The sequence below is a fragment of the Zalophus californianus genome, chromosome 11 (assembly GCF_009762305.2).
Source record: "Zalophus californianus isolate mZalCal1 chromosome 11, mZalCal1.pri.v2, whole genome shotgun sequence".
NCBI classification, from domain to species: Eukaryota; Metazoa; Chordata; class Mammalia; order Carnivora; family Otariidae; genus Zalophus; species Zalophus californianus.
The window spans coordinates 522678-546315 of record NC_045605.1 but is presented as its reverse complement, the minus strand read 5'-3'; the positions used below and the strand labels follow the sequence as shown (position 1 = coordinate 546315).

At 43.5% G+C, this 23638-nt stretch overlaps 1 protein-coding gene across 4 annotated transcripts in view; it reads right to left on the bottom strand.

Annotated features, from left to right (window-relative positions):
- Window positions 1–6642: 6642 nt before the first annotated feature.
- CEP126 (centrosomal protein 126) overlaps window positions 6643–23638 on the bottom strand; it is a 96360-nt gene continuing 79364 nt past the window's right edge. For 2 of the 4 annotated variants that reach the window (XM_027581171.2, XM_027581173.2), the window contains 4 exons: window positions 22299–22374; window positions 20496–20705; window positions 19533–19597; window positions 13310–13741 (listed from right to left, as the gene is read on the bottom strand). In XM_027581171.2, coding sequence (XP_027436972.2) covers window positions 13679–13741; window positions 19533–19597; window positions 20496–20705; window positions 22299–22374 — 414 coding nt within the window. In that variant the 3' untranslated portion in view covers window positions 13310–13678. Of the gene's footprint in view, window positions 8661–9802; window positions 9969–13309; window positions 13742–19532; window positions 19598–20495; window positions 20706–22298; window positions 22375–23638 lie in introns of those variants that run through there. The other 2 variants (XR_003517620.2, XR_003517621.2) reach the window with 2 other exon arrangements.

Below are 23638 nucleotides of genomic sequence, written 5' to 3'. Positions count from 1 at the left end.
GATCATGACCTTAGCCAAAGGCAGATGCTTAACCCACTGAGCCACCCAGGCACCCCCGTTACGTATTCTTTAAAAACATGATTTTAATGACTGCATAATGGTCATCATATGAATGTACGCAATTTAACAATTTCCCTATTGTCATGTAGAGTGTTTTATTAAATTTTCCTATTATAACCATAAGCTTTACTACATATATACATCTTGTTATCCTTATATGACAAAATTCAGTCTTTAACTCTGAAGATTAAAAGTAGAGAGGTTTATAGGAGAGACTTGTGTGACATTATACATGTGAAACGCATATAAATTAGAAAATATTATGTATTTTTTTGGTTTAATTATTAGTATTAGTGTACAGGGAATTTTATTTGTATTTTACCCTTACCCAAAGTTACTATTTGAAAAAAAGTTAGATCATCTTTACTTTCAGAATGACTGATATCATGAACCATGCTCTATAATGATATATTAAAATAAAACAAATGTTGTCAGAGACTACTGATTTTCAAACTGGGTAGCAAGCTATTAGTGAGTGAAGATATCTTAATAGCTATAATCAGCATTTAAAAAAACTGAGATATAACTAGAACATTGTATTAGTTTTAGGTGTACGGCATGATTTAATGTATGTATATATTGCAAAATGATTACCACACTAAGTTTAGTTAACACCCAGGCAACTTTCAAATTCCCCCCAAATTAAAAATAGAACTACCATGATGATCCAGCAATTCCACTTCTGGGAATTTATCTGAAGTAAACGAAACCACTACCTCAAAGACACCTGCACCCCCGTGTTCACTGCAGCATTATCTATAAAAGCCAAGACATGAAAACAACCAGCATTTTTTTTAAGTTTTTTATTTTATTTCCCCAGTTAGTTAACACTCAGTGTAGTATTATTTTCTGGTGTACAATATAGTGATTCAACACTTCCATATATCACCCGGTGCTCATCACGACAGGTGCGCTCCTTCATGCCCATCACCTGTTTCCCCAACCTTCACCCCTCTCCCCGCTGGTCACCATCAGTTTATTTTTTAGAGTTAAGAGCTTGGTTTTTTGTTTGTCTCTCTTTTTTCTTTGTTTGATTGTTTTTTTCCCTTAAATTCCACACATGAGTGAGATCATATGGTATTTGTCTTTCTCTGACTTATTTCGCTTAGTATAACATCCTCTAGCTCCATCTGTATCTTTTCAAATGGCAAGATTTCATTCTTTTTGATGGCTGCATAATATTCCATTGTGTGTGTGTGTGTGTGTGTGTGTGTGTATACACACACATCTTCTTTATCCATTCATCTGTCGATGGACATCTGAGCTCCTTCCACAGTTTGGCTATTGTGGACATTGCTGCTATAAACATTGGGGTGCATGTGCCCCTTTGAATCAATCTTTTTTTTTAATCTTTGGGGTAAATACCTGGTAGTGCAATTGTTGGATCAGAGGGCAGCTCTATTTTCAACTGTTTGAGGAACCTCCATACTGTTTTCCAGAGTGGTTGCACCAGCTTGCATTCCCACCAACACTGTAGGAGGGTTCCCCTTTCTCCGTATCCCTGCCAACATCTGTTGTTTCTTGTGTTGTTGATTTTAGCCATTCTGACAGGTGTGAGGTGGTATCTCATTGTGGTTTTGATTTGCATTTCCCTGATGATGAGTGATGTTGAGCATCTTCTCATGTGTCTAAACCCGCATTTTTGTATCCTACCATGTTGCTGAGTTGCTTTTTGAGTTCTAGCAATTTTGGGGTGGAGCCTTTTGGATTTTCCACATAAAATATCATGTCATCTTCGAAGAGAGAGAGTTTTACTTCTTCTTTGCCAATTTGGATGTCTTTTATATCTTTTTGTTGTCTGATTGCTGTGGCGAGGACTTCTAATACTATGTTGAATAGCAGTGGTGAGAGTAGACATCCTTGCCGTGTTCCTGACCTTAGGGGAAAAGCTCTCAGTTTTTCTCCATTGAGAATGATATTTGCTGTGGGCTTTTCATAGATGGCTTTTTATGATACTGAGGTATGTTCCCTCTATCCTCATACTTTAAAGAGTTTTAATCAAGAAAGATGCTGTATTTTGTCAATGCTTTTTCTGCATCAATTGACAGGATCATATGGTTCTTGTCTTTTATTAATCTGATCTATCACGTTGATTGATTTGCGAATGTTGAACCACCCCTGCATCCCAGGAAACAGTTGCATTTCTATACACTAACAATGTATAGAAAGAGAAATTAAGGAATTGATCCCATTTACAATTGCACCAAAAACCATAAGATACCTAGAAATAAACCTCATCAAAGAGGTAAAGGATCTATACTCTAGAAAGCACAGAGCACTGATAAAGAAATGGAGGAGGAAGACACAAAGAGTGGAAAAACGTTCCATGCTCATGGATTGGAAGAATAAACATTGTGAAAATGTCTATGCCGCCCAGAGCAATCTACACTTTCAGTGCCATCTCGATCAAAATACCAATGGCATTTTTCAAAGTGCCAGAACAAACAATCCTTGGTATGGAACCAGAAGAGACCCCGAATCACCAAGGAAATGTTGAAAAAGAAAAACAAACCTTGGGGCATCACATTGCCTGACTTCCAGCTCTATTACAAAGCTGTGATGATCAAGACAGCATGCTACTGGCACAAAAACTGACACATAGATCAGTGGAACAGAATAGAGAGCCCAGATATGGACCCTCAACTCTGTGGCCAAATAATCTTTGACAAAGCAGGAAAAAAATACGCAATGGAAAAAAGACAGTCTCTTCAATAAATGGTGCTGGGGAGATTGGACAGCCACATGCAGAAGAATGAAACTCGACCATTCTCTGACACCATACGCAAAGATAAACTCAAAACGGATGAAAGACCTCAATGTGAGACAGGAATCCATCAAAATCATAGAAGAGAACAGAGGCAGTAACCTCTTTGACATCAGCCACAGCAACTTCTTTCAAGATACGTCTCCAAAGGCAAGGGAAACAAAAGCGAAAATGAACTATTGGGACTTAATCAAGATAAAAAGCTTTTGCACAGCAAAGGAAACAGTCCACAAAACTAAGAGGCAACCCACAGAATGGGAGAAGATATTTGCAAATGACACTACAGATAAGGGGCTGGTGTCCAAGATCTATAAAGAACTTCTCAAACTCAACACCCAAAAAACAAATAATCCAATCAAGAAATGGGCAGAAGACATGAACAGACATTTCTCCAAAGAAGACATGCAAATGGCCAACAGACACAAGAAAAAGTGCTCAACATTACTCATCATCAGGAAAATACAAATCAAAACCACAATGAGATACCACCTTACACCAGTCAGCATGGCTAAAATTAACAAAACAGGAAACAACAAATTTGGCGAGAATGTGGAGAAAGGGGAACCCTCCTACATTGTTGGTGGGAATGCAAGCTGGTGCAGCCACTTTGGAAAACAGTGTGGAGGTTCCTCAAAAAGTTGAAAGTAGAGCTGCCATACGACCCAGCAATTGCATTACTGGGTATTTACCCCAAAGATACAAGTGTAGGGATCCGAAGGGGCACCTGCACCCCAGTGTTCATAGCAGCAATGTCTGCAATAGCCAAACTGTGGAAGGAGCTGAGATGCCCTTCAACAGATGAATGGATAAAGAAGATGTGGTCCATATATACAGGGGAAGATTACTCAGCCATCAGAAAGGATGAATACCTACCATTTGCACCAACATGGATGGAACTGGAGGGGATTATGCTAAGTGAAATAAGTCAATCAGAGGAAAGACAATTATCATATGGTTTCACTCATATGTGGATCGTAAGGAATACCGTGGAGGACCACAGTGGAAGGGAGGGAAAACTGAATGGGAAGAAATCAGAGATAGAGACAAACCACGAGAGACTCTGGACTCCAGGAAACAAACGGAGGGTTTCAGGGGGGAAGGGGGTGGGGGGATGGGGTAGCCAGGTTATGGGTAGTAAGGAGGGCATGTGATGTGATGAGTGCTGGGTGTTATACACAACTAAGGAACTGTTGAACACTACATCAAAAACAAATGATGTACTATATGTTGGCTAATTGAATTTAAATAAAAAATAAATAAACCTGCATTTTTTAAAGAGTAAAAGCTACTGGCATTGATTATGATACAAAGTCCATTGTTTTAGAGCCACTAGAGGGCAGTATATCAGTTTAAAAAAAAAAAAAATCTCAGACCAAACAGTTTGGTACTAATTGACCTAGTTTAACAACTGATTATGGCAGACAGAAAATTGCAGTTAAACGCATTCTCGCTGTTAATTTCCCGTTATTTAAGGACCTACTGGGTGGCACAGACTGAAGACTAAGACGTGCGCTGAGACAGAGAGCAGGAAGTCACCCTGGCCAGTTCAGCCTGGGGTCCTGCCTCCCCGGACGCACAGCCCGAGCCGTGGTCCTGCTGTGCTCTCTGAAGTTGCACACGCTCTTCCCTCTGCCTGGAGAGCCCTGACTCACAGGCAATCCCCGATATCCCGATTTCCCCAGCAGAGCTGAGTGGAGGACCGCTTTCTCCTTTGTGTTCCTTTGGGGCCACGGCCAGTCCCATTACAGTGAGTGCCTACATCTCTTCCCCAGGAAGCCGAGCTCATGTTCCATCTCTAGCTGTGGCCACGCCTGTCACACGCGCAGTGCCTCAAGTACACGTCTCGTACATGAGCACATTTGAGCGCTGTGGGAAGATGCTGGAGTGCAATCACTTCCGACATGCTCTCTGCATCACCCGCACCCTGGGTTTCCGCGGGGGCCGCAGGAAGGCAGCCATCCAACCCCTGGAGCAAACCCCACGCAGACTGCTGTGACTGGCTGGGCCGAGGGACTGTCACACTCTGCCACATAACCACAGAAGCAAAGGAGAGGGGACTTCCGAGGATGACCTTCGGAGGAGGTTTCCAAATATTTTCCCCCAGAAAACTTGGGGGATGATAGGAACCTGAGAAATGCAGGCTGAGACTAGATCATTCTTGTTCTTCCTTTCTTACTAATCTCACCAAAGAGGTAAAGGAGTTTTGTTTGCAATCTGGTTAGCAGGTAACCACCCCGACGCCATCAGCATGAAGGACACAGGGTGCCTAGAACATTCCACGTGTGGTCTACAAAAGCTAACGGACCTAGACTCAAGTTTCGACCTGACCTATGTACTCTTGCGGCTAAACTCCATCCAAATGGCCTATGCGCTTGTTTGTAAAAGGTTTTGATCTTGTAGCTATGCCCCAAATCATCTAGAGACTTCTGCTCTGCCACGGGAGCCGGCTGTCCATGACAGGGGTTAAGTGAGCTCTCAAGTCAAACAGACTTTGGCTTCACTCCCGGAGAGATCCTTTCCTATCTCTGTGACCTTGCGCACATGACTCAGCTCTTCCCTGCGGAGCCTGCCCACAACAACTCGGTTCCTGTCTCACTGGGTTGCCGGGATGAGAGGAGATCCTGCTCATGCACAGCGTGGCACAACCTCTGACCTAAGCTTTCAAACGCCATTCACTGTTACTACAGGGGAAGGGTCTTTATTGCAAGACAAAGTCATTTTTCCTGGCATGTAGGCTTTTCGTTTCTTTCAAGCGATCTGTACTTAACAGGTTTTGTCCCTACCACGAAAGGGGTTACATTTTAATTTTGATGAGACATATGCCAGAACCCAGTGGAGGGGAAGAGAAGCGCCCCTGTGTGAGAGGCTACTGCCCAGGGGCCTCCAGGAGCCCTGAGGATTCCTTCCCAGGGCCTCCCATCCACGGGGCTCCCCTCTGCTGTTGCCTGGAGACGCAGCGGGCATCCGGCCTCGTCAGCAAGCACCTGTCGCTCTTCTGCTACGATAGCAACAGTGATATTTCTCTTCTGCAATATCCCTCAGCTTGACTTGGATTTTGGCTTTCAAATGGATGACCTCAATGATTAATTCAATATAATCCATATTAAAATGCCATATATGTACATAAGTGCTTAATACATTTTTAAGAAACTGCGAAGTGTATGTCTTTTTAAAAATTTTTTTATTGTTATGTTAATCACCATATATTACATAATTTGTTTTGGTGTACTGTTCCATGATTCATTGTTTGTTCGTAACACCCAGTGCTCCACGCAGAATGTGCCCTCCTCAATACCCATCACCAGGCTAACCCATCCCCCCAGCCCCTCCCCTCTAGAACCCTCAGTTTGTTTTTCAGAGTCCATCATCTCTCCTGGTTCGTCTCCCCCTCTGACTTACTCCCCTTCATTCTTCCTCTCCTGCTATCTTCTTCTTTTTCTTTTTTCTTAAAATATGTTGCGTTATTTGTTTCAGAAGTACAGATCTGTGATTCAACAGTCTTACACAATTCACAGCACTCACCGTAGCACATACCCCCCCAATGTCTATCACCCAACCACCCCATCCCTCCCACCCCCCACCACTCCAGTAACACTCAGTTTCTTTCCTGAGATTAAGAATTCCTCATATCAGTGAGGTCATGTGATACATGTCTTTCTCTGATTGACTTATTTCACTCAGCATAACACCCTCCAGTTCCATCCACGTCGTTGCAAATGGCAAGATCTCATTCCTTTTGATGGCTGCATAATATTCCATTGTGTATATATACCACCTCTTCTTTATCCATTCATCTGTCGATGGGCATCTTGGCTCTTTCCACAGTTTGGCTATTGTGGACATTGCTGCTATAAACATCGGGGTGCACGTACCCCTTCGGATCCCTATATTTGTATCTTTACGAAGTGTATGTCTTAATGTTTTGTATAATTATAGTGGTATTTGTACTGAACCAAAAATTGGGACATAAGGTACAACGAAAGATTTTAAATATTTTGAGAGTTTTTAAAACTTTAACCTTTTTTTTTCTTAGAGACTGGGGGGAGAGGGAGAAGGAAAGAATCATGAGCAGGCTCCACGCCCGGTGTGAAGGCTGACCTGGGGCTCAATCCCATGACCCTGAGATCATGACCTGAGCCACAATCACGAGTTGGACGCTCAACAGACTGAGCCCCCCAGGCAGCCCACCAGTGTTTCTTCTGGAGTAATTCTAGACCCATGGAAGACTCGTTGTAAGAGTGCAGAGTTCCTATATTCCTGTTCCAGCTTCTCCTACTGTTAACATCGTACGTAACCATGGCAGGGGCATCAAAACTTGGAAACAGACGTTGTAAGACTATTAACTGAGCTACAGACTGTCTTAGGGTTTCAGCAGTTTCCCACCGCTGTCCCTCCTCTGCCATGTTGTATTTTATGTCCTCCGGTCTCTTCTCATCTGCGACAGTTCCTCTCCTATTCCTTTTCTTTCATGACCTTGACAGTTGTGGAAGGTACCCGTGGGGGCATTGTGTGGAATGTCCCTTGACCGAGTTTCTGTGATGCTTTTCTCCTGATTGAAGTTACACCCTTTCCACTGCATTGCATCAGGGGTCACAGCATGATTTTGAAATGTTTTCTTACTGGTAATTATGACCTAGACTGCTTATATTCGGGTGAGATCTGCCAGGTCTCACTACTATAAAAGGACTTTTTCTCCTTGTAATTAATGAATATTTTGGGGGACATACCTTGAGGCAATGTCGATGTCCTTTTTCTCCTCCAAGCTAATTTTGGCATCTGCTTGTGGGTCTTGTTTGCAACAATTGTGTCGCTTTGTAACGGTGATTTTTCTAGGTCCTCATTTCATCCATATGTGCTGGAACCCTTCTGTAAAGAAGTCATTCCTTCTTCCCCATCTACTTATGCGATCATTTATTTATATCAGTGTGGATTTATATTTGTTTTATCCTTTGGGCCATAATCTAATACCATCATTGTTTATGTTGTTGCTGCTGGGATCCCTGTCGGACTGCCCCTGTGGACACAGGCGGCACATTCTGGAATGTCCCACTTTTATTTGTTTGTTTCACTTAATACACCCTTCCTGCAGGCCCATGTTGTATTTTCTCTGCACAGTCCTGGAATCAGTGACTTCTCCCAGAACTTGGGTTCCTTTCATTAGGGAACATGATCTGAGTGCCAGGCCCTCCCAGGGGACAGGTCGAGGAGGCCCACGTGTGCGCACAGGTCTGGGTGTGCGCGCATTCACGCTCACGCCTGTGACTCGGGTCCGGCGCCATAGGCTCAGTCCTGGCAGTGCCCCTTTCTGGAAAGGGCAGAACCGGCACAAGACACCGACCACCAGTTGCTCAGGCAGCAGACACACCAGGCTCCGGGCTTGTCCGTTCCCGTGGCCATGTACACCATGAAGAGGAAATTTGAGAAGACTTACCTTCTCAGTTGGAAAGAGGTCCTTTTCCCTAAAACATAAAACTCAGTGTATGAGGCATTTTTCCTCCGTGTATCTGTGATGTCATATGTTACATATTTAATGTAGACGCGGAATCACACCCTCACTTAGTCCTCGCTTCCGTAGCTATGTTCTCTTCCGCTGTAATTCACAACAATCTCTACGTACCTCTGTCATTGTCAGTGGCCCCTCCTGGCTCCGCTAAGGTCCCACCGCTTCTCTCTGGAGGGATTCTGGTCGCCCCAGGTTCACGGAAGGGTGATGTCATGATGTTCACGTACTAGGAGAATAAAGACCTGTCCTGCTCAAGCTCACCGGAGAAGCCTGTCTGCTCAGACTTGACCAAGTCCCACTACTTTAAGCGACCCTTTGTTGGTAGAGACATTCCTGGGGACACAGATGGAAGGTTACAGTTAGGGTTGTGGAGGCGATGGTGGCAGTGATGGTGGGCTTTGCATGCTGAGTACAGCGGTGGTAGCACCCAAGTACAAACCCTTGCTTTTTAAAAAAATAAAGCTGAGTTTTAATTTGAACTGCTTGGAAAGCCTCACAGAAATCACAGCATAGCCCTTCGGCCTGCTTACCCCACTGGAATGTCATTTTATAAATAATATCCCAATTCACAAAACTGTATCTTGATGGCATAAAAAATTCCCCAAATATTTACTAGTAGTGGCATATGCAGCCTTCTGTTGTTTAAAACCTGAGCTTTTTTCTGTTGCCTTCCTAAATCCTATGCTTCTCCCCCCAAAATAGGAAAGTAAAAAAAGTTTTTTATTTCCTTTCCTCTTCTAATTTGGCCCAGTAGTTCCCATTTCCCCCTGTAGAGCGTCGCAGAAAGAACATGGGGGCTGCAGACAAACAGACCTGGGTCTGCACCGCGATCCCACCACTGACCAGCTACGTGACCCCGAGTTGGGGGGGATGGCACGTCTCTGAGCCCCTGCGCTCATCTGTCACCAGAGATAAAAAGCTGCTTTTCGGCTGCCTGTCTGGATGAAATAACAGCACGTGCACAGTATGTGGTAGGATATGGTGACCTACTCCCACACCAAGCTTCACAAACCACAAGTGAGCAGTGTCATTAAAAGGCTACAATAATTTGCTCCCTTAAAACTTGCAATTCCAAAAAAAAAAAAAACCTTGCAATTTCTACTTTCGATTCATTACCTCCTAATGAATGTGTTTTTCTTCTGAATTCCAAAAGTGCCAACTGTTCGATTTGGAAGACACAGCGTGATCCCAGGGCCACAGGAGGGCCTCCCTCCACCACACAGAGGGCTGACCTCGGCTCTAATGCTGCCACCAAGGGCCATTTTGGGGGATGTGGCAACTTTGGGACTCTGTATTATACCAAAATGGACAATTAAAAAAAATCCAAAATGCCATTCTTCGTAAAATGTTCTCACAAGTTACAGTAACAGATCTAATCAATAGAGATTTCTATTTCACATCTATTTCAATCATTCCATCTACAGCTGCCAAGCAGCACTGGGAACGCGGGAAGAACGCATATTTGCCCCACTCACAGTGGACCGTCCTGGGTCCCTGCCTGCATTTGTGTGCGGAGCTGGGTCTTCTCGGAGCTCTGCCGGACTTCGCTGCTCTCCAGCCCCGGGTTGGGACGCGTATTCCGTAGTTCTGTTGCTCACTTGCTTTCCTGGGCATGGTCCCGGCAGATGTGTGCGTCCAGTACTAGAGAAAGAGAAGAAGAGTCCTCTTGGTCTCTGCGGCTGTTGGTGCCGTCTCGTCTCTCCTCCTAGAAGTGCGCAGGAGCAGCGGACACACGCCCGCCCGAACCCCGCAGCGGCGCCGCCAGCCAGCGGACACACGCCTGCCCGAACCCCGCAGCTGCGCCCCCAGCCAGCGGACACACGCCCGCCCGAACCCCGCAGCGGCGCCGCCAGCCAGCGGACACACGCCCGCCCGAACCCCGCAGCGGCGCCGCCAGCCAGCGCGCCAGAGAATGACGTGTTCTGTGAATCTGCTGAGTTCTCCCAGGGCCGCTGACCTCAGTCCTCGTGCGGCTTTCATCAGGACCTTTCTCTCTGAAAGGTAAAATCCCCATTTTGGAAATATCCATTTTACAATTTCATTAAACATTCAGATTTGAGAGCATAGTTATAAATTCTAATTTGTTTGCATCTGTATTTCAAGTTCTTTACTTAAAATTTCTTTCCAGATAATTCTGAGCACCAAGAAAGCTCTGCGGGTTTGCAGAGCTGAAAGGGAGGCTCTAGGCCTTCTGGTGAAAACTCTTCAGGAGGAACCAGTGACCAAAGGGCGAAGCCTGTGTGGTTGGGGCCCTTACCAGGACGGTGTTTCGGGCCCTGCTTCCTCCCTGTCTCCGGGTTCTGTCTCATCCAGACCTGGGAGGCTCTTCTCACCAGGAGTTAGCCAAATGAACGATATCCATTTGGCTAACTCTGAAGCTTTTTTCCCAGAATTCAGAATGTCATTCATCTCCCACGTGTGTCTCCTCCATCAGACTGTGTTACTCAGGAAAACACAGCTGCTGTAAGAATTGTGGGACTGGGGATGTGTTACAAGGATGACATTTTACCAACTATGAGAGGAGCTGGAGAGAGAGAGTCTGAGAGGGGAGGCTGGAGGTGCAGAGTACAGGGGCAGGGGACCAGAGCTGGCCTGCGATAGTGAGGAGGAGGGAGCTTGGGTGATGCAGTCTCCGTGGGTCTCAGCCTACGCCTGGCGGTGGGCCGGGGGCTGCTGGAAGAGGCTGCGGGGTGGAGAAGCCGGGCACCCTGAGTCAGCCTGTCCCCCCGGGAGCGACCACAGTGACCTGCTAAGAGTAGCCACTTCCTGTTACTTCCACCTTCCCCTTCGGCCACTTCTAACCTGGAAATGTGGACCCCAGCGAATCTGACCACACAAGGGCTATTTTCAGACTCACGCCATACTCAGAGACTGCAGCAAACGCTCGGCACCTGAACAGTACGAAATACTGGACACATGAAACAAGGAATGGCAAGGGCATGCATCTGCTGCTGGTGTGGAGCAAAACCAAACCTGCTCCCGTCAGAGCTCCACGAATCTCTTCCAACACACCTGACCACCACCAACAGTTAAACAGTCATGTAGTCCGGCAATTTCAGTGATAGACTGGGGACGGAGGGGAGCCCAGAAAGACAATGCCCAAAGCAGAACAGTTGCCCACTGGCCGGATAGGGCGCCCAGACTGGCTCTTTGCTGGCGGTCCTTATGCTGCAGGCTGGGTTTGGGATCCCCAGCCCCATTACTTGTTTCTCATTGTTGCTTCTAGACCACTGTTTCTTAACCTTGGCTGCTCATTACAATTTGGGGAGATTTAAACAATCTAAATGCTCAAACTGCACCTTGGGTAACCCAGACTTCAGTATTTTTTAAAGTTCGTGTGATTTCAACATGCAGCCAAGGTCATGCTCCAGACCCTTGTGGTTCTAAATGTGGCCCACGGACCAGCAGCACTGCTATTGTCTTGGTCCCATCCCAGACCTCTCAGACTAGGAAATGCATTTACCACCAGCTATAGGTGACGGGAAGGTGCGTTAGTGTTTGAGAGGCCCTGTCCAGACGACCAGTCCTCTCTTCCTCCTAATGGGCCCCACCCGCTCTGAAATAATCACTAGGAGAACAGCCCACTCTCCTGCCCTCTGGCTGATCTGTTCTCCTGCTGCCACCGCGGCTGGCTCCCCTTCACTTCAGTCCTCAGACACCTTCCCTGGCCACCCCATCTGTCTCACGTTTACCCCAGTACTTGCCCCTTCCTGTGCTCTGCTTTTCATTCAGCGTGCTTTGTAACCCTCTGGTGGTATATTCTTAGGTTTGAAATCTGTATTCCCGACTAAAATATAAGTTTCATGACAGAAGAAAAGAATTACTTCTGTTTTTTACTGTCTCCCTAATACACAGAGCAGCACCTAGCACGTAGTAGGGCTTGATAAATCACACAGTTGAGTATTTTCCTTTCCTTCATTCCTTTGCTCTGCCACTGCGTCCCCCACTTTAGTTCCTAAGGGCACAGATGCCAGTGACAACTGCTAGCTGCCAGGAGCTCTTTACCCAGAAGAAGAGGGATACTACACAGAAATCATTACAGCCCAGCATGCAAAGGACGTGATTTATACAAAGGTGGCAGAGGATGATTAGGAAACACTAGACAACGTTCAACCTGAGCCGAATTTAAAAGAACGAGTATACGTGATTCGGGCAGATGTCAGTGGAGGCATTCCGAGCTAGGGGGATGGTGTGCACGTGGGTGGTGAGGCCCGAGACAGCAGGCTGGGGGCCTGTAAGGGGCCTGAGCATTAGTGCAAGCAGGGAGGACTTGGGATATGGAGTGCCTTATATGCACGGTCCCTCCAGCGGCCAAAGGGAAAGGGCTGAAAACTTTTAAGATAGGAGCCCAATGTGGGGCTTGAACTCACAACCCCGAGATCAAGATCTGAGCTGAGACCGAGTCGGATGCTCAAACGACTGAGCCCCTAAGATGGGATTGATATGAGAGATTTTTACTCTGCCAGTCCACCACACTTTAGAAATGCCACCTGTCAGCTTCCCAGGAGTGAGAGGTAAGTAGTCCAGATGAGAGCCTGAAGCAGAAATGGGTGACGGAAAATAAAAAGATATGAGATTATCATAATTCTATGAGAAAACTTCTAAAATCATAAAAGGAGTTTCATGATTATACAAGGAGTTTCTTTTGGTTTTCTTAACACTGCTTGGCAACACCTCCAAAGTACAGAGATCCTTCAAAGTCTTAGATGGATGGCTTTACTATTTATGTGGGATATTATTATTATTATTTTTAAGATTGTATTTATTTATTTGAGAAAGAGAGAATGAGAGAAACAGCATGAGAGGGGGGAGGGTCAGAGGGAGAAGCAGACTCCCCGCTGAGCGGGGAGCCCGATGCAGGACTCGATCCCGGGACTCCAGGATCACGACTCAAGCCGAAGGGAGACGCTCGACCAACTGAGTCACCCAGGTGCCCCTATGTGGCATATTATTAACTAATCATGAACTTTTTATACCACTATACCAAAATTTAATAGAATTTATTAGGAATTTCAGAAAAACAAAGCTTCACAACTATAGCTAGTACATAATTTGAATAACAAAATATCCTCTGTTTTATTTTTAAATATAATGAATTTGTTTTTAGTAGCATGCTCATTAAAAACAATAAAGCATTTCCATTCACTAAAAATGTATTTATCAATAAAATACATAATAACCTTGTAGCATAAATGTAAACTAGTCAATTTATCTCCATTACTCATGTTATGATTTACCTTTATCTTATGGTAATAGTATTTTAAATTATTAACAAATGCAGAAATCTATGCTCTATTTACAGGAGACTGTCAGTGATAATGACTCCGGGTAATACTCGCTGTTGTACTCCGTCAGTATTTTCTCTGCAATCTGGATCCAACGCCAGGAGATGGGCTGCCCCTTGGCTGGCTGTTCTGTAACACAACGTCACAATATTACTGCACTCTAGTATTCACAGGCTTTACCACAGGGATCTCTCCACAGATTACAGATTGTGTCAAACAGAACTCCTAATTCAAATCCCCAAAGGCTACATACTCCTTCTCCTCAACGTGACTTCCACCTCATGGAAGGCAGCAGAGTCATTATAATAATTCATAATCGTCACTCTTCCTATTGGTAAAAATGTGCTTAGGAGGTGCTTTTTGTCATCATCTGCTGTGTAAATGGTCAGAATGAGTAGTTTTATGTTCTAAGAGAAGCACCAGCAGCTCGTAGAACATCCTAGGAGTAGTTTAACAACATACATTGGGTTGAAGAAGTTGAGTTGCTTAGGAGGGCAATTGTTAAAAATTCATTAAATTCATAACATTCATTTTTACAAAGGAAATAAAATATTCCATAATGAAAATTGTGCCTCTAAGATTCACAGTTTTTAGGCGGAAAGAGCACATCTCCGGACGCCCTGCAGCAGGCCTACTGGGCTCCGGGGTCTGTGGGCTGTCCCTGCAGGCGCAAGAGCCTCGAAGGTAGGAGCGTGTTACCCTTGTTCTCCCCCTGAGCTCGCAGAGTGCCTGACCAGTGTGATAACTTTGACGAAAACAAAACATCAGACCGCTATGGTTGCCCAAAAGAGGAAGCTGTAGGTTTTGGACAGGATAAAAGTTGGGCTGGATAAGCCTTCCCAGAGGGGTCAGCACTGAAGTCCAGCATGGAGAAGGAGCAAGAAAGAGGCCAGCAGGAGGGCAGGTCCCGGGGGGCCAGGGCGGGGAAAGGCAGGGGGTGGCAGGACGCAGGGAGTTCCTGGGAGACCGATCTGTGGCTCTGGGCTGTGTGAGCGACATGCGGGGGAGGAAGGGCGTGAGTGCGTCATGGCCAAGGTGATGGGTAGCTGCTGGCCAGAGAGCGATGCGACCTGTTCATATTCGCGCTGTACAAAGATTGTTCTGGTGATGGTGTGAATGGTGTGCTGGAGACAGCACATATGGAGCCGAGACGCCATCTGTTCTTGACCAGGACACGCTCAGAAGAGTCGTGAAGAGTCGTGACGGATCTGTGGTGCACTTAGTAAGTATTATTAGGAGGGTTTATTGCCTGGGGCTACGGGAGAATGAGAAGCCTGGAAATCTGGAGGACGATGGTATCCTCAACTGAAATAAGAATTACAAAAGGTAGAAGAGATTTGGGGAGGAACAGGGGAAAGGGCCAATCCTGGCTCTGCCACTGAACACTTCTCAGACTTGAGAAAATTACTTCATGTCCCTCACTCAGAAGATCACACAAGAGAATGTGTGTGAAACCATTTGGCCAAGTACTTCTCAGTGGCAGGAACCCCATAATGGGCTTCCTTTGTTCTAATTATATCTCAGCAATGTTCAGTTGCCACCAAAGAGGATTGATTGATTGAATATTAACATTCACCAAAGGACTTTGGAAGAACTCCAGAAATAGTGGTATTTTATTTTATGGAGCATAAAATCTTGCTTCAGAATATTAAAAAAAAGTTTCAAGTTCAAATAAATCACCTCATTTTATTGCAGTCTGAAAAAGGGAGATGATCTATATTCAAAGACCATGTATAAAAAAGTCACAGCCTCAACCAATATTTTCAAGTATTTAGTATGTGCTAGTTTCTATGAAGTGAACCAGGTAAGTGGAGAAACAGCCTCAACAATAGAGTTCCAATGATTAGTCATGTAAGAAGACAGCTAACGAAAATTCCTATGGAGTGTAAGTACAAAACCAGCGACACTGCAGTGCTAGGTTCAGGGGAAGGTGTGGTCAGCGTCAGCCACACTGGTCATGGAGGGCTTCATGGGGGAAGTGTCATTACATTGGCACTTAGAAGGGCTGGATTGGGGCAGCAGAGCCAAAGCCCAGCTAGTGCAGTTCGGAACTGGGCGCGAACAGCAGCAAAGCATGAGCAAAGCATGCAGGTGGGATAGAGTACTGCAGACTTGGAGGACAACCAGTGAGACTGGCTTGTCTGGAACCCCAGCCCCATAGTGTAAGAAGAGACGCAGGTGGGACTACGGGTTTGCTACAAATCAACGGGCAGAGTGAGTCCCACAGGTTACAAGGGAAAGTCATGCTCTGCATGTAGCTTGCATTTAAGTATTTTGAGGACTGTTTCCTTTTTTTGAGACAATGTGAACAGATAAGATGATCATAACAGAGGCAGTAATGATGCTGCACACTGAGCTGTGGTTCGCGGGAACTGTACTACAGGCTCTGTGCTAAGTGTTTTCCAGGAGCGATTGCCTCCCAGAACCCTCACAGGTGCTCTCGGGGGATGATGGTGGCCAGGAGGAAACAGGAAAGGGTGGGCTGGATTCTGGACCTCTGAAATCTCAGAACAGCGCTGGCTCTAAGCCCAGTTGGCTGATGCCTGAGGTGTGAGAGATGCTGAAATGACTCCTCCTCAAAATGATTCCTAAATCCCACTACTAGAAATTCACCAGAGTTCTTTCCAGATATTGTTTTTAAATGATTTAAATGGTTTTAAATCTTTCTGAATGATTTAAAAAAATGATGTCATCTTTTAAAATTCATGCTAAATACCTTAGCATGAATGAATATATATCAGTTCACTTTCTTGTCTAAGAGGAGAAACCCAAATCAACACCACCAAACTCCATGGGAGAAAAAACACAAAGGGCAACAGAATTGGGGAAATACACAAAAACTAGCAACAAAAACACACATGTGGGCATGCAGGGTGGTGGATAAGTATATAAACTTCACCCAGGTTGTGAATTTTCCAGAGAGATGTACAATTTTTGAGACTTAAACATAAATTCTCAAATCTTAAACCAATGGCATTTGAGTTTTCTGTATTGGGGTACCTAGTAGATTTATTACATAATTAATGTTGCTCCTCTGAGAAATTTAGTTCCTGAGTTAACTACATAGTGCATGTAAATTATAAAGCTAGACATATAGGACATATATTATCATTTGGAAACAAAAATCATATAAGTTCATATGGGTATGAAAACATCGAAGTGGAAAGGTAAAATAAAATAAAAAACATTAATAAAAACCTTACTTGCAACATCTCTAAACCCACAAATATTCCTGAATAGATATTTCTGCCATTATATGGAGAGAACTAGGCTATACGACAAGTGTCCTGACAAAAACAAGGTAGCTTTGGTGGTCTCTTGTGTCATACACAGAAAGTATAGGAATATGATTGCAAATTGCCTTTCTAGAACATACATATTAAATAATTTTACTTATTTGAAACTGTGATGGAGATACAGGAACAGATTTTGAAAGCTTTCCAAAGACCAGGTGATGGGGATTAAACGCTATACTTATCATGATGAAAACAAAAGACCAAAAAGTATCTAAAGTCCATTCACTTTATATATTCCTAGGGGAGGCACTAAGCACTTATTTATTCGTGCTTTAACCATAACTCTAAAAGCTTGGACATTCATCTTTTGGACTCAAAATAAATTATAAGCAGCTAAAAAGAAAATCTGAAGGAAGATACAGGTAGAATCAAGCAGGTGATAAAATGAAAAATGGCTCTAAGAACACAAACTTTGAAACTTTACATCCACCATAAATGTTAACCCATATCTAATGAGAAAACCATCAGAACCCTCCACATCATGGGACAGTCAATAAGACACCTGGCCCAGACTCTTCAGAGGTGTCAGTGGGCATGAAAGATTGGAGAGTGAAGAGATGAGACATCCATGTACAATGTATAATCCTGGGCTGCATCCTGCATCAGAGAAGACATTTTGTTTTGAGCTGGGGAATTCTCAATATGGCATGTGTATCAATCTTAATTTACCTGGGTGTGATGATGGTGCTGTGGTTATGCAGGAGAACGTCTGATCTTAAGAGAACACGTACGGCTAAGTATTTAGTGGGAAAATACCATCATGTGTATAACTGCCTTTAAACAGCTCACTGAAATGTACGGTGTGTGTGTGTGTATGAATCTCTCTCCTGTCCTTTCCTCTTCTATTTATTCCATTCTTCCATCCATCCATCCACCCACCCTTCCATCTACTGGATAAAGCAAGCATGACAAAATGTCAACAAACAGTAAATCCAACTGAAGAGAAAAAAGAATAAAAATAGTAGAAAAAGGGCAAACAAGACTAAAATGTTCAAATCCCCGTGCAGAACATGCAAATGAAGTAATTCTGATGGGGGAGGGGGCTGTTTAAACCGGCAGTTAATGATTCTGTGCATGTATACCATTTGCCCTGAAAATAAATGAAGGCCTCTGACCTAGGTCAGTGATGATAAAGTAAGAAGAGCGACACGTTTGGAGATAAAGGGACTAAAGAAAGCTCATGGTTACCAACTGTCGTAAGGAGTGTGAAAGATCTAAGACGAAAGTGATGCCAAGCCTGTCAGTGGTCCTTCATCTACACAGGTAACTTTTCCGTTAGGAGTCAGATGCTGCCGTGGTACAAGGCCATGGCGCACCGACACGCACAGCCAAGTGCTTTGCTGGACACGCGACCTTCTCTCCTTACTGAGCAGTGTTTATGGTTGGTGCTCCGTTAGTTGTCTGGGGTCAGCACACAGTTTTCAGGTTGAGCTCAGGTGTAGAGAAGGGTGATCTCTGTCACCGTGGGTATTATCTCACTCAGGTGAGGTGAGAACCATTTATGTTATAAATAACAGAAAACTGTCACAAATTCAGACACACAAAAATTATCACTGCAAAAATTACTTAAGTTTCTGAATCGGTGGAGATGAAAACTTGGCAAAAAGCCACAACGGCATGTGGGCAGCAACCGTGCACGCATCTGTCAGGGGCCAAAGTAACAGACACCATGGGAGCTGTACCACTCGCCTCAGCAGAAAGACCGTTTCCAAGAACCGTCTGCCCAGAGGGAAATAAAAAGCTTCACGAGGGCGGGGACAGCCTCTTTCTCGTTTCTTACCACCACACCCAGGATATAGCAAAAATCTAAATCATGGTTAAGAAATGTATCATTGTGTTTATGTGACAGCAAGTAAGAAATGAAGTAGACTTGTGTAATCTTATTTTTTCCCGTCCAGATTTCAGAACTGAGCAAGCATCCAGTTAATTCTCTAACAAAATGCTTCTTTGTCAAACCCCTACGTTGAGGACAGTGAGGGTACAGGTAGCATCTTAGTCTCAGATGCCCTTTCCAGAGACCTGTCTCTGGTCACCTATGGCCACTAGGATCTCTTCCTTCTGTGATTTCCTAAGGCTGTGCCGTCCACACATGGTCTCAAGCCATATTACAGTGATTGGTATACACTCTCCATGAGCTCTTTCTCCCTGTTAGATTGAAAATTCCTTAATGCAATAAATTACCATTGACATGTGTATCTTTACCAGAGTTCAGTTGTCAAGGCAAAAAATAAAAAAATTCCAAATAACAATGTCTAGTTTTGAACTTCGAAGACATGAAAGGGACGGGAGCAAGGGTGAGATCATTACCAAGGTAAAATTCTTGACAATTTTCCACTTAGGCTACACACCCAAAATTATCTGGGGAGTAGTACACTCACTGATCCCTGTTGCTGTTCCCGTGAACGATGAAATACTCTCGGTGTAAAAAAAACTCTATATTCTGATCTTTTTAGATGAGAAGATACTTGCTGATTCTAAGAAAACATCTCATAATTGAAAGTTAACTGGGGAGGAAAACTCTCCAAAAGCCAAACTCAAGAAAAATTAATTTAAATACAGGATGCTTACATGTGACATCATGACATTTCCTCAAATGAGAAAAAAAAGCTTCTTAAAATACTTACCAGAAGTGGTATTATTTGTAAGGTGTTTTTGATGGATGGATTCTTGCAAATGGCTTCTTGTACATCTGAAAGAATTATGCCATGATACAAAAACAATTTAGTTATGTATTTGACCGAGAAGAATGACTAAAGAACCAGATACTAAATTCTGGTATGTCAAAATATTCAAAATTGAGTTAAGAGTCTTTTTTCTATTGTGCCCAGAAACAGTGTTTATACTTATATTAGGTAGGAAACAGAAGTAGCTTGGTTAAAAACACTGACATAAAACTTAAGTTGATAAGAAGGAATTCCTAATACTTTGACTATTCTATAACGATCTTTATTCAAATACTGGGTTTTCATTTCTTTCCATTTGTCTTTCTTCTTCTTCTTTTTTAAACCAAAAGGAAATTCCATCCTTGGGAGTATGCCAGGAAAGAGGAGACGCTTATTAGCTAGTAAGGCACAAAAGCCGAGAGACTTGTCACGTCTTGCCTTTCCAGTGTTTGGGCTTCTGTCCATACAATAGCAGCAAGGGTCCGGGCAAAAGGAAAGAACAAACAAACCCAACAACCTTCAAGCAGAACCCTTTATGTGAAGCGTGAAAGTATCTAATAGGGAAATATACACACATGTATGAGAGAGAGGGAGAGAGAGTATACGTGTGAGTGGGGCGAGGCGGAGAGGGAGGGCGAGAGTCCTCAAGCAGAGTCCACGCTGAGTGAGGGGCCTGACGGCGCGCTCAGTCTCAGGACCCTGCGATCACAGTCTGAGCTGAAATCAAGACTTAACTGACTGAGCCACCCAGGTGCCCCTGCTCAAATACATTCTTTAACTGTTATATACTTGATTCAGGTAGCTAATAATCTGGATACATTTTGTATTTTTATTTCCAATTTTTAAATTAAATTAAATTTTAAATTAAAATTGTCTAAGTGCAAAATATAAAATTTCCTATGAAAGGTGTTCTTCCATACTCACAGTATAACCTTTCATTGAGACGACTGAGGGACTGTAGGATCTTCTGCTCCTCAGCTGAGAGTGCAGAGATGTCCAATGGCTGGGTCTTATTTAAAGCCAGACTTGGTTTCTGCAGCTGCTTGCTATCCATGACAGTGAGAATTTCATCCTCAGGCACTGAAGCTTTCACTAGGCTTTCAGCCATCAAAAACTGCGAAGTACTATCTGAAACTACAGAAACTTGACATCAGATGTTCTTTGATCCCTTTTCGTCTTTGGGATCTTCCCACATACCTACTTAACTGACACGCGTCTGTATGTATTCATTTCACAAATAGAAACCCGGTAAATCTTCTGTTGCTTTGCATTTTATTTATCAGGATTATCTGTATCTAGCATTTTCCCATCCCTGATTAAAAAATAGAAATTCAAAATGATGGCAGGGAGGCAATGAAAACCCCTAGCATGTTACCTGAGCTAAAGGAAAAACGCATCACCTTTAGATTATGTTTGTGTTGTGTTTTTGTTACCCATTGGTAATTCAAAGAGAAGATGAAGTAGATCGTCTTTATAATAACAATTAAGGTAAGTTATGAATAAAAGAGTAAAATAAAAGGAAAGGAAAGTTAGAAAATGAGTGACAGGCTGAACAGAACTGACTGCCTAGGAACAGACCCAGGAAGACACAAGAATTTAACATATGATCAAAGAAGCATCAAAGTCTTGAGGGAGGGGAAAGATGACTCAATAAATTAGTTTGCTGCTTATAAAAGAATCAACTTGCAGTTTTCCTGTACATCATCCATTTAAACAAATTCAAAGGAAATTATTTAATTTAAGGGATGAAACTATTAGAGCAATCTAGAGGAGACAGAAAGAAACGCTTCTGAATTTCTGTATTGGGAAGGTTCTTTGCTTTTAAAAGTAATGGAGAAATCACTAAGTAAAGACTAAAAGACGTATTTATTTAAAGGGCAGTCTTCCCTAATAGACTAAATTTTTGAAAGGCAAGACTTTTGTGTGTTCTATGCATTACTGTATATCCAAAATCTAGTTGTAGGCAGGAAATTAGCTCAGTCACTTGTTGAATGAAAAAATTAATTCTAAGTATAAATATATAAGTGGAATAAAATGCAAATAATAAAGTAATAAAAACATTTGCAACTAATATGAAGAATAGACCCTTGATATTTAAAGAATTTGCAGAAATCAGTAAGGAAATACCAAAATTCCAATATCTACTGGGGAAAACAATACCAAGGACCAATTCATCAGAAGTAAAGATACATACAAAAATAATTAAGCATATTATTAATAAAAGATAAATAATTCAAAACTAATAAAACACAATTTCTTTGCCTATCATGTAAGCAATTCATAGAAATAATTCTGCCTCAAGTTGGCATACATCTCAGAACAGTTTTAAACGTTATTTCTCAGGAAAATACTTTGGAATCTGCATAAGGAGCTGTAATAATGCTTATTTCCTCTGATCCAGTATTCATTTAATACACAGAGTTTCGTTTAACAAATATTTATTAGGTGCCAATGACATGTCAAATAGTGTAATTGTGATTCCTGGAATCTTCGTCTTACGGAAATGATTGAAAAGTCAGGAAAAAGCTTCATGTAGAAAGATGTTCAATACATTATTACTTAGAATAAACAAACCTGGCAACAGTCTAAATGTGCAGGATAAGGGGCTTGAATCCCACATGGTGGCTTACCTGTCATGTAGTATGTATGTACTTGGGAAAACACACATAACAAAAAATGAAATCACTGGGAACAAAGTTGAGAGAAAAATTTTAAACCGAAACATACCTTCTTCAACATCAGAAGTACCCCTCGTAGTGTGTTTTGGCTCACTTGAACTTAGCTGGACACTTTTCCCAAAATTCTACAAAAATATAATATTACCTCAGAATAGATTTCCATATTTAAATATTCATGATATTCATTTGTTTAAAAAAACATGTTCATTCTATATAGTTTCCGTTATCACTGCTCATGTAACCTGTATATTTTCTTTTTCTTGGAGCAGAAATCAAGACTTACCGGGATAAGGCGTTTCTAGGGTACCTGAAATTTTTAAAAATGTTTTACGTCAATTTTGGAAAATTTTCAGGTTGCAGTGTTATCTTGGGTCTTTGGAAGAGGGAAGTAAGGTGCTACTCAAAGGAACAGCAGCAATTTACCTTAAGGTTTCTGACCTAGTTGGTTTTTCACCGTACGGGCAGAGCCTCCGATGAGGACCAGTGCGGAGGACCAGACCTGCGCGGAGCTGTGAGCGGGGATGCTCGCGGGCCCGGCCGCCGGCACACCCGGCGCTCTGCGGGCGGGCTGGACTCGGCCGGCTCTGCTGCTGCGGCCGGGGCGCGGCTGGTGGCCCGACTACCCGTGACTGCCCCTGTCCCTGGCCTGTGCTCGGCCGGACCCCAAGACTTGCTGGCACAGGCGTGTGCGAGAGCCCTGCCGCCCTTGCTCCCATGGCCTCGCCCGGCCTCCCCTGGAGATGGAGGGTCCCGGCGGGGAGGCACAGTCCTGGCACCCAGAGGGACTCTGCTCCTCCCCCCTTTCATGGCTCTCAGATTCTCTCCACGTGGAACGATAACACACATTTCCCAATAGCAGGTGACAGGGGCCATCGCTGTAGTAACTGCACCGCCGCGGAGGCTCTTTAGTTAAAATACAAAACAAAACAAAAACCCAAAAATCAAAACAAAACAAGAGGGCTGAAAAACTTAAACTTCAAATCTTGATTTTGATTGGGGAACACTGACCTACTCTAAAGGTAACGAGACCGTGGAAGATGTTTAAGCAGATGTGTGAGTGGAAGGTGGACACGGGGCTTCTGGAAAGAAAAACACATACGGGCTCAAAACCAGGGAGACAGTCTGCAAAGGGGCACACACGGACAGAGGAAGACCCCAAAAGATAAAGATGAATTTAGAGAGCGCACTCATCAGGAGCACTTCAAGTTTACTTCATTTTTGTTGTTGTTATAACAACTATATATTTTTAGCGTTTAAAATCTATTTATACAAATAAATCCTGGTTCACTTGACAGATTCTGAGATGTTTGCTGTGAGCAACATGGGGGTTGAGAGGAAGGCCTTCTTAGGCAGTACTGTATTTACCTTCAGGAAGGTGGGTCTGTAAGT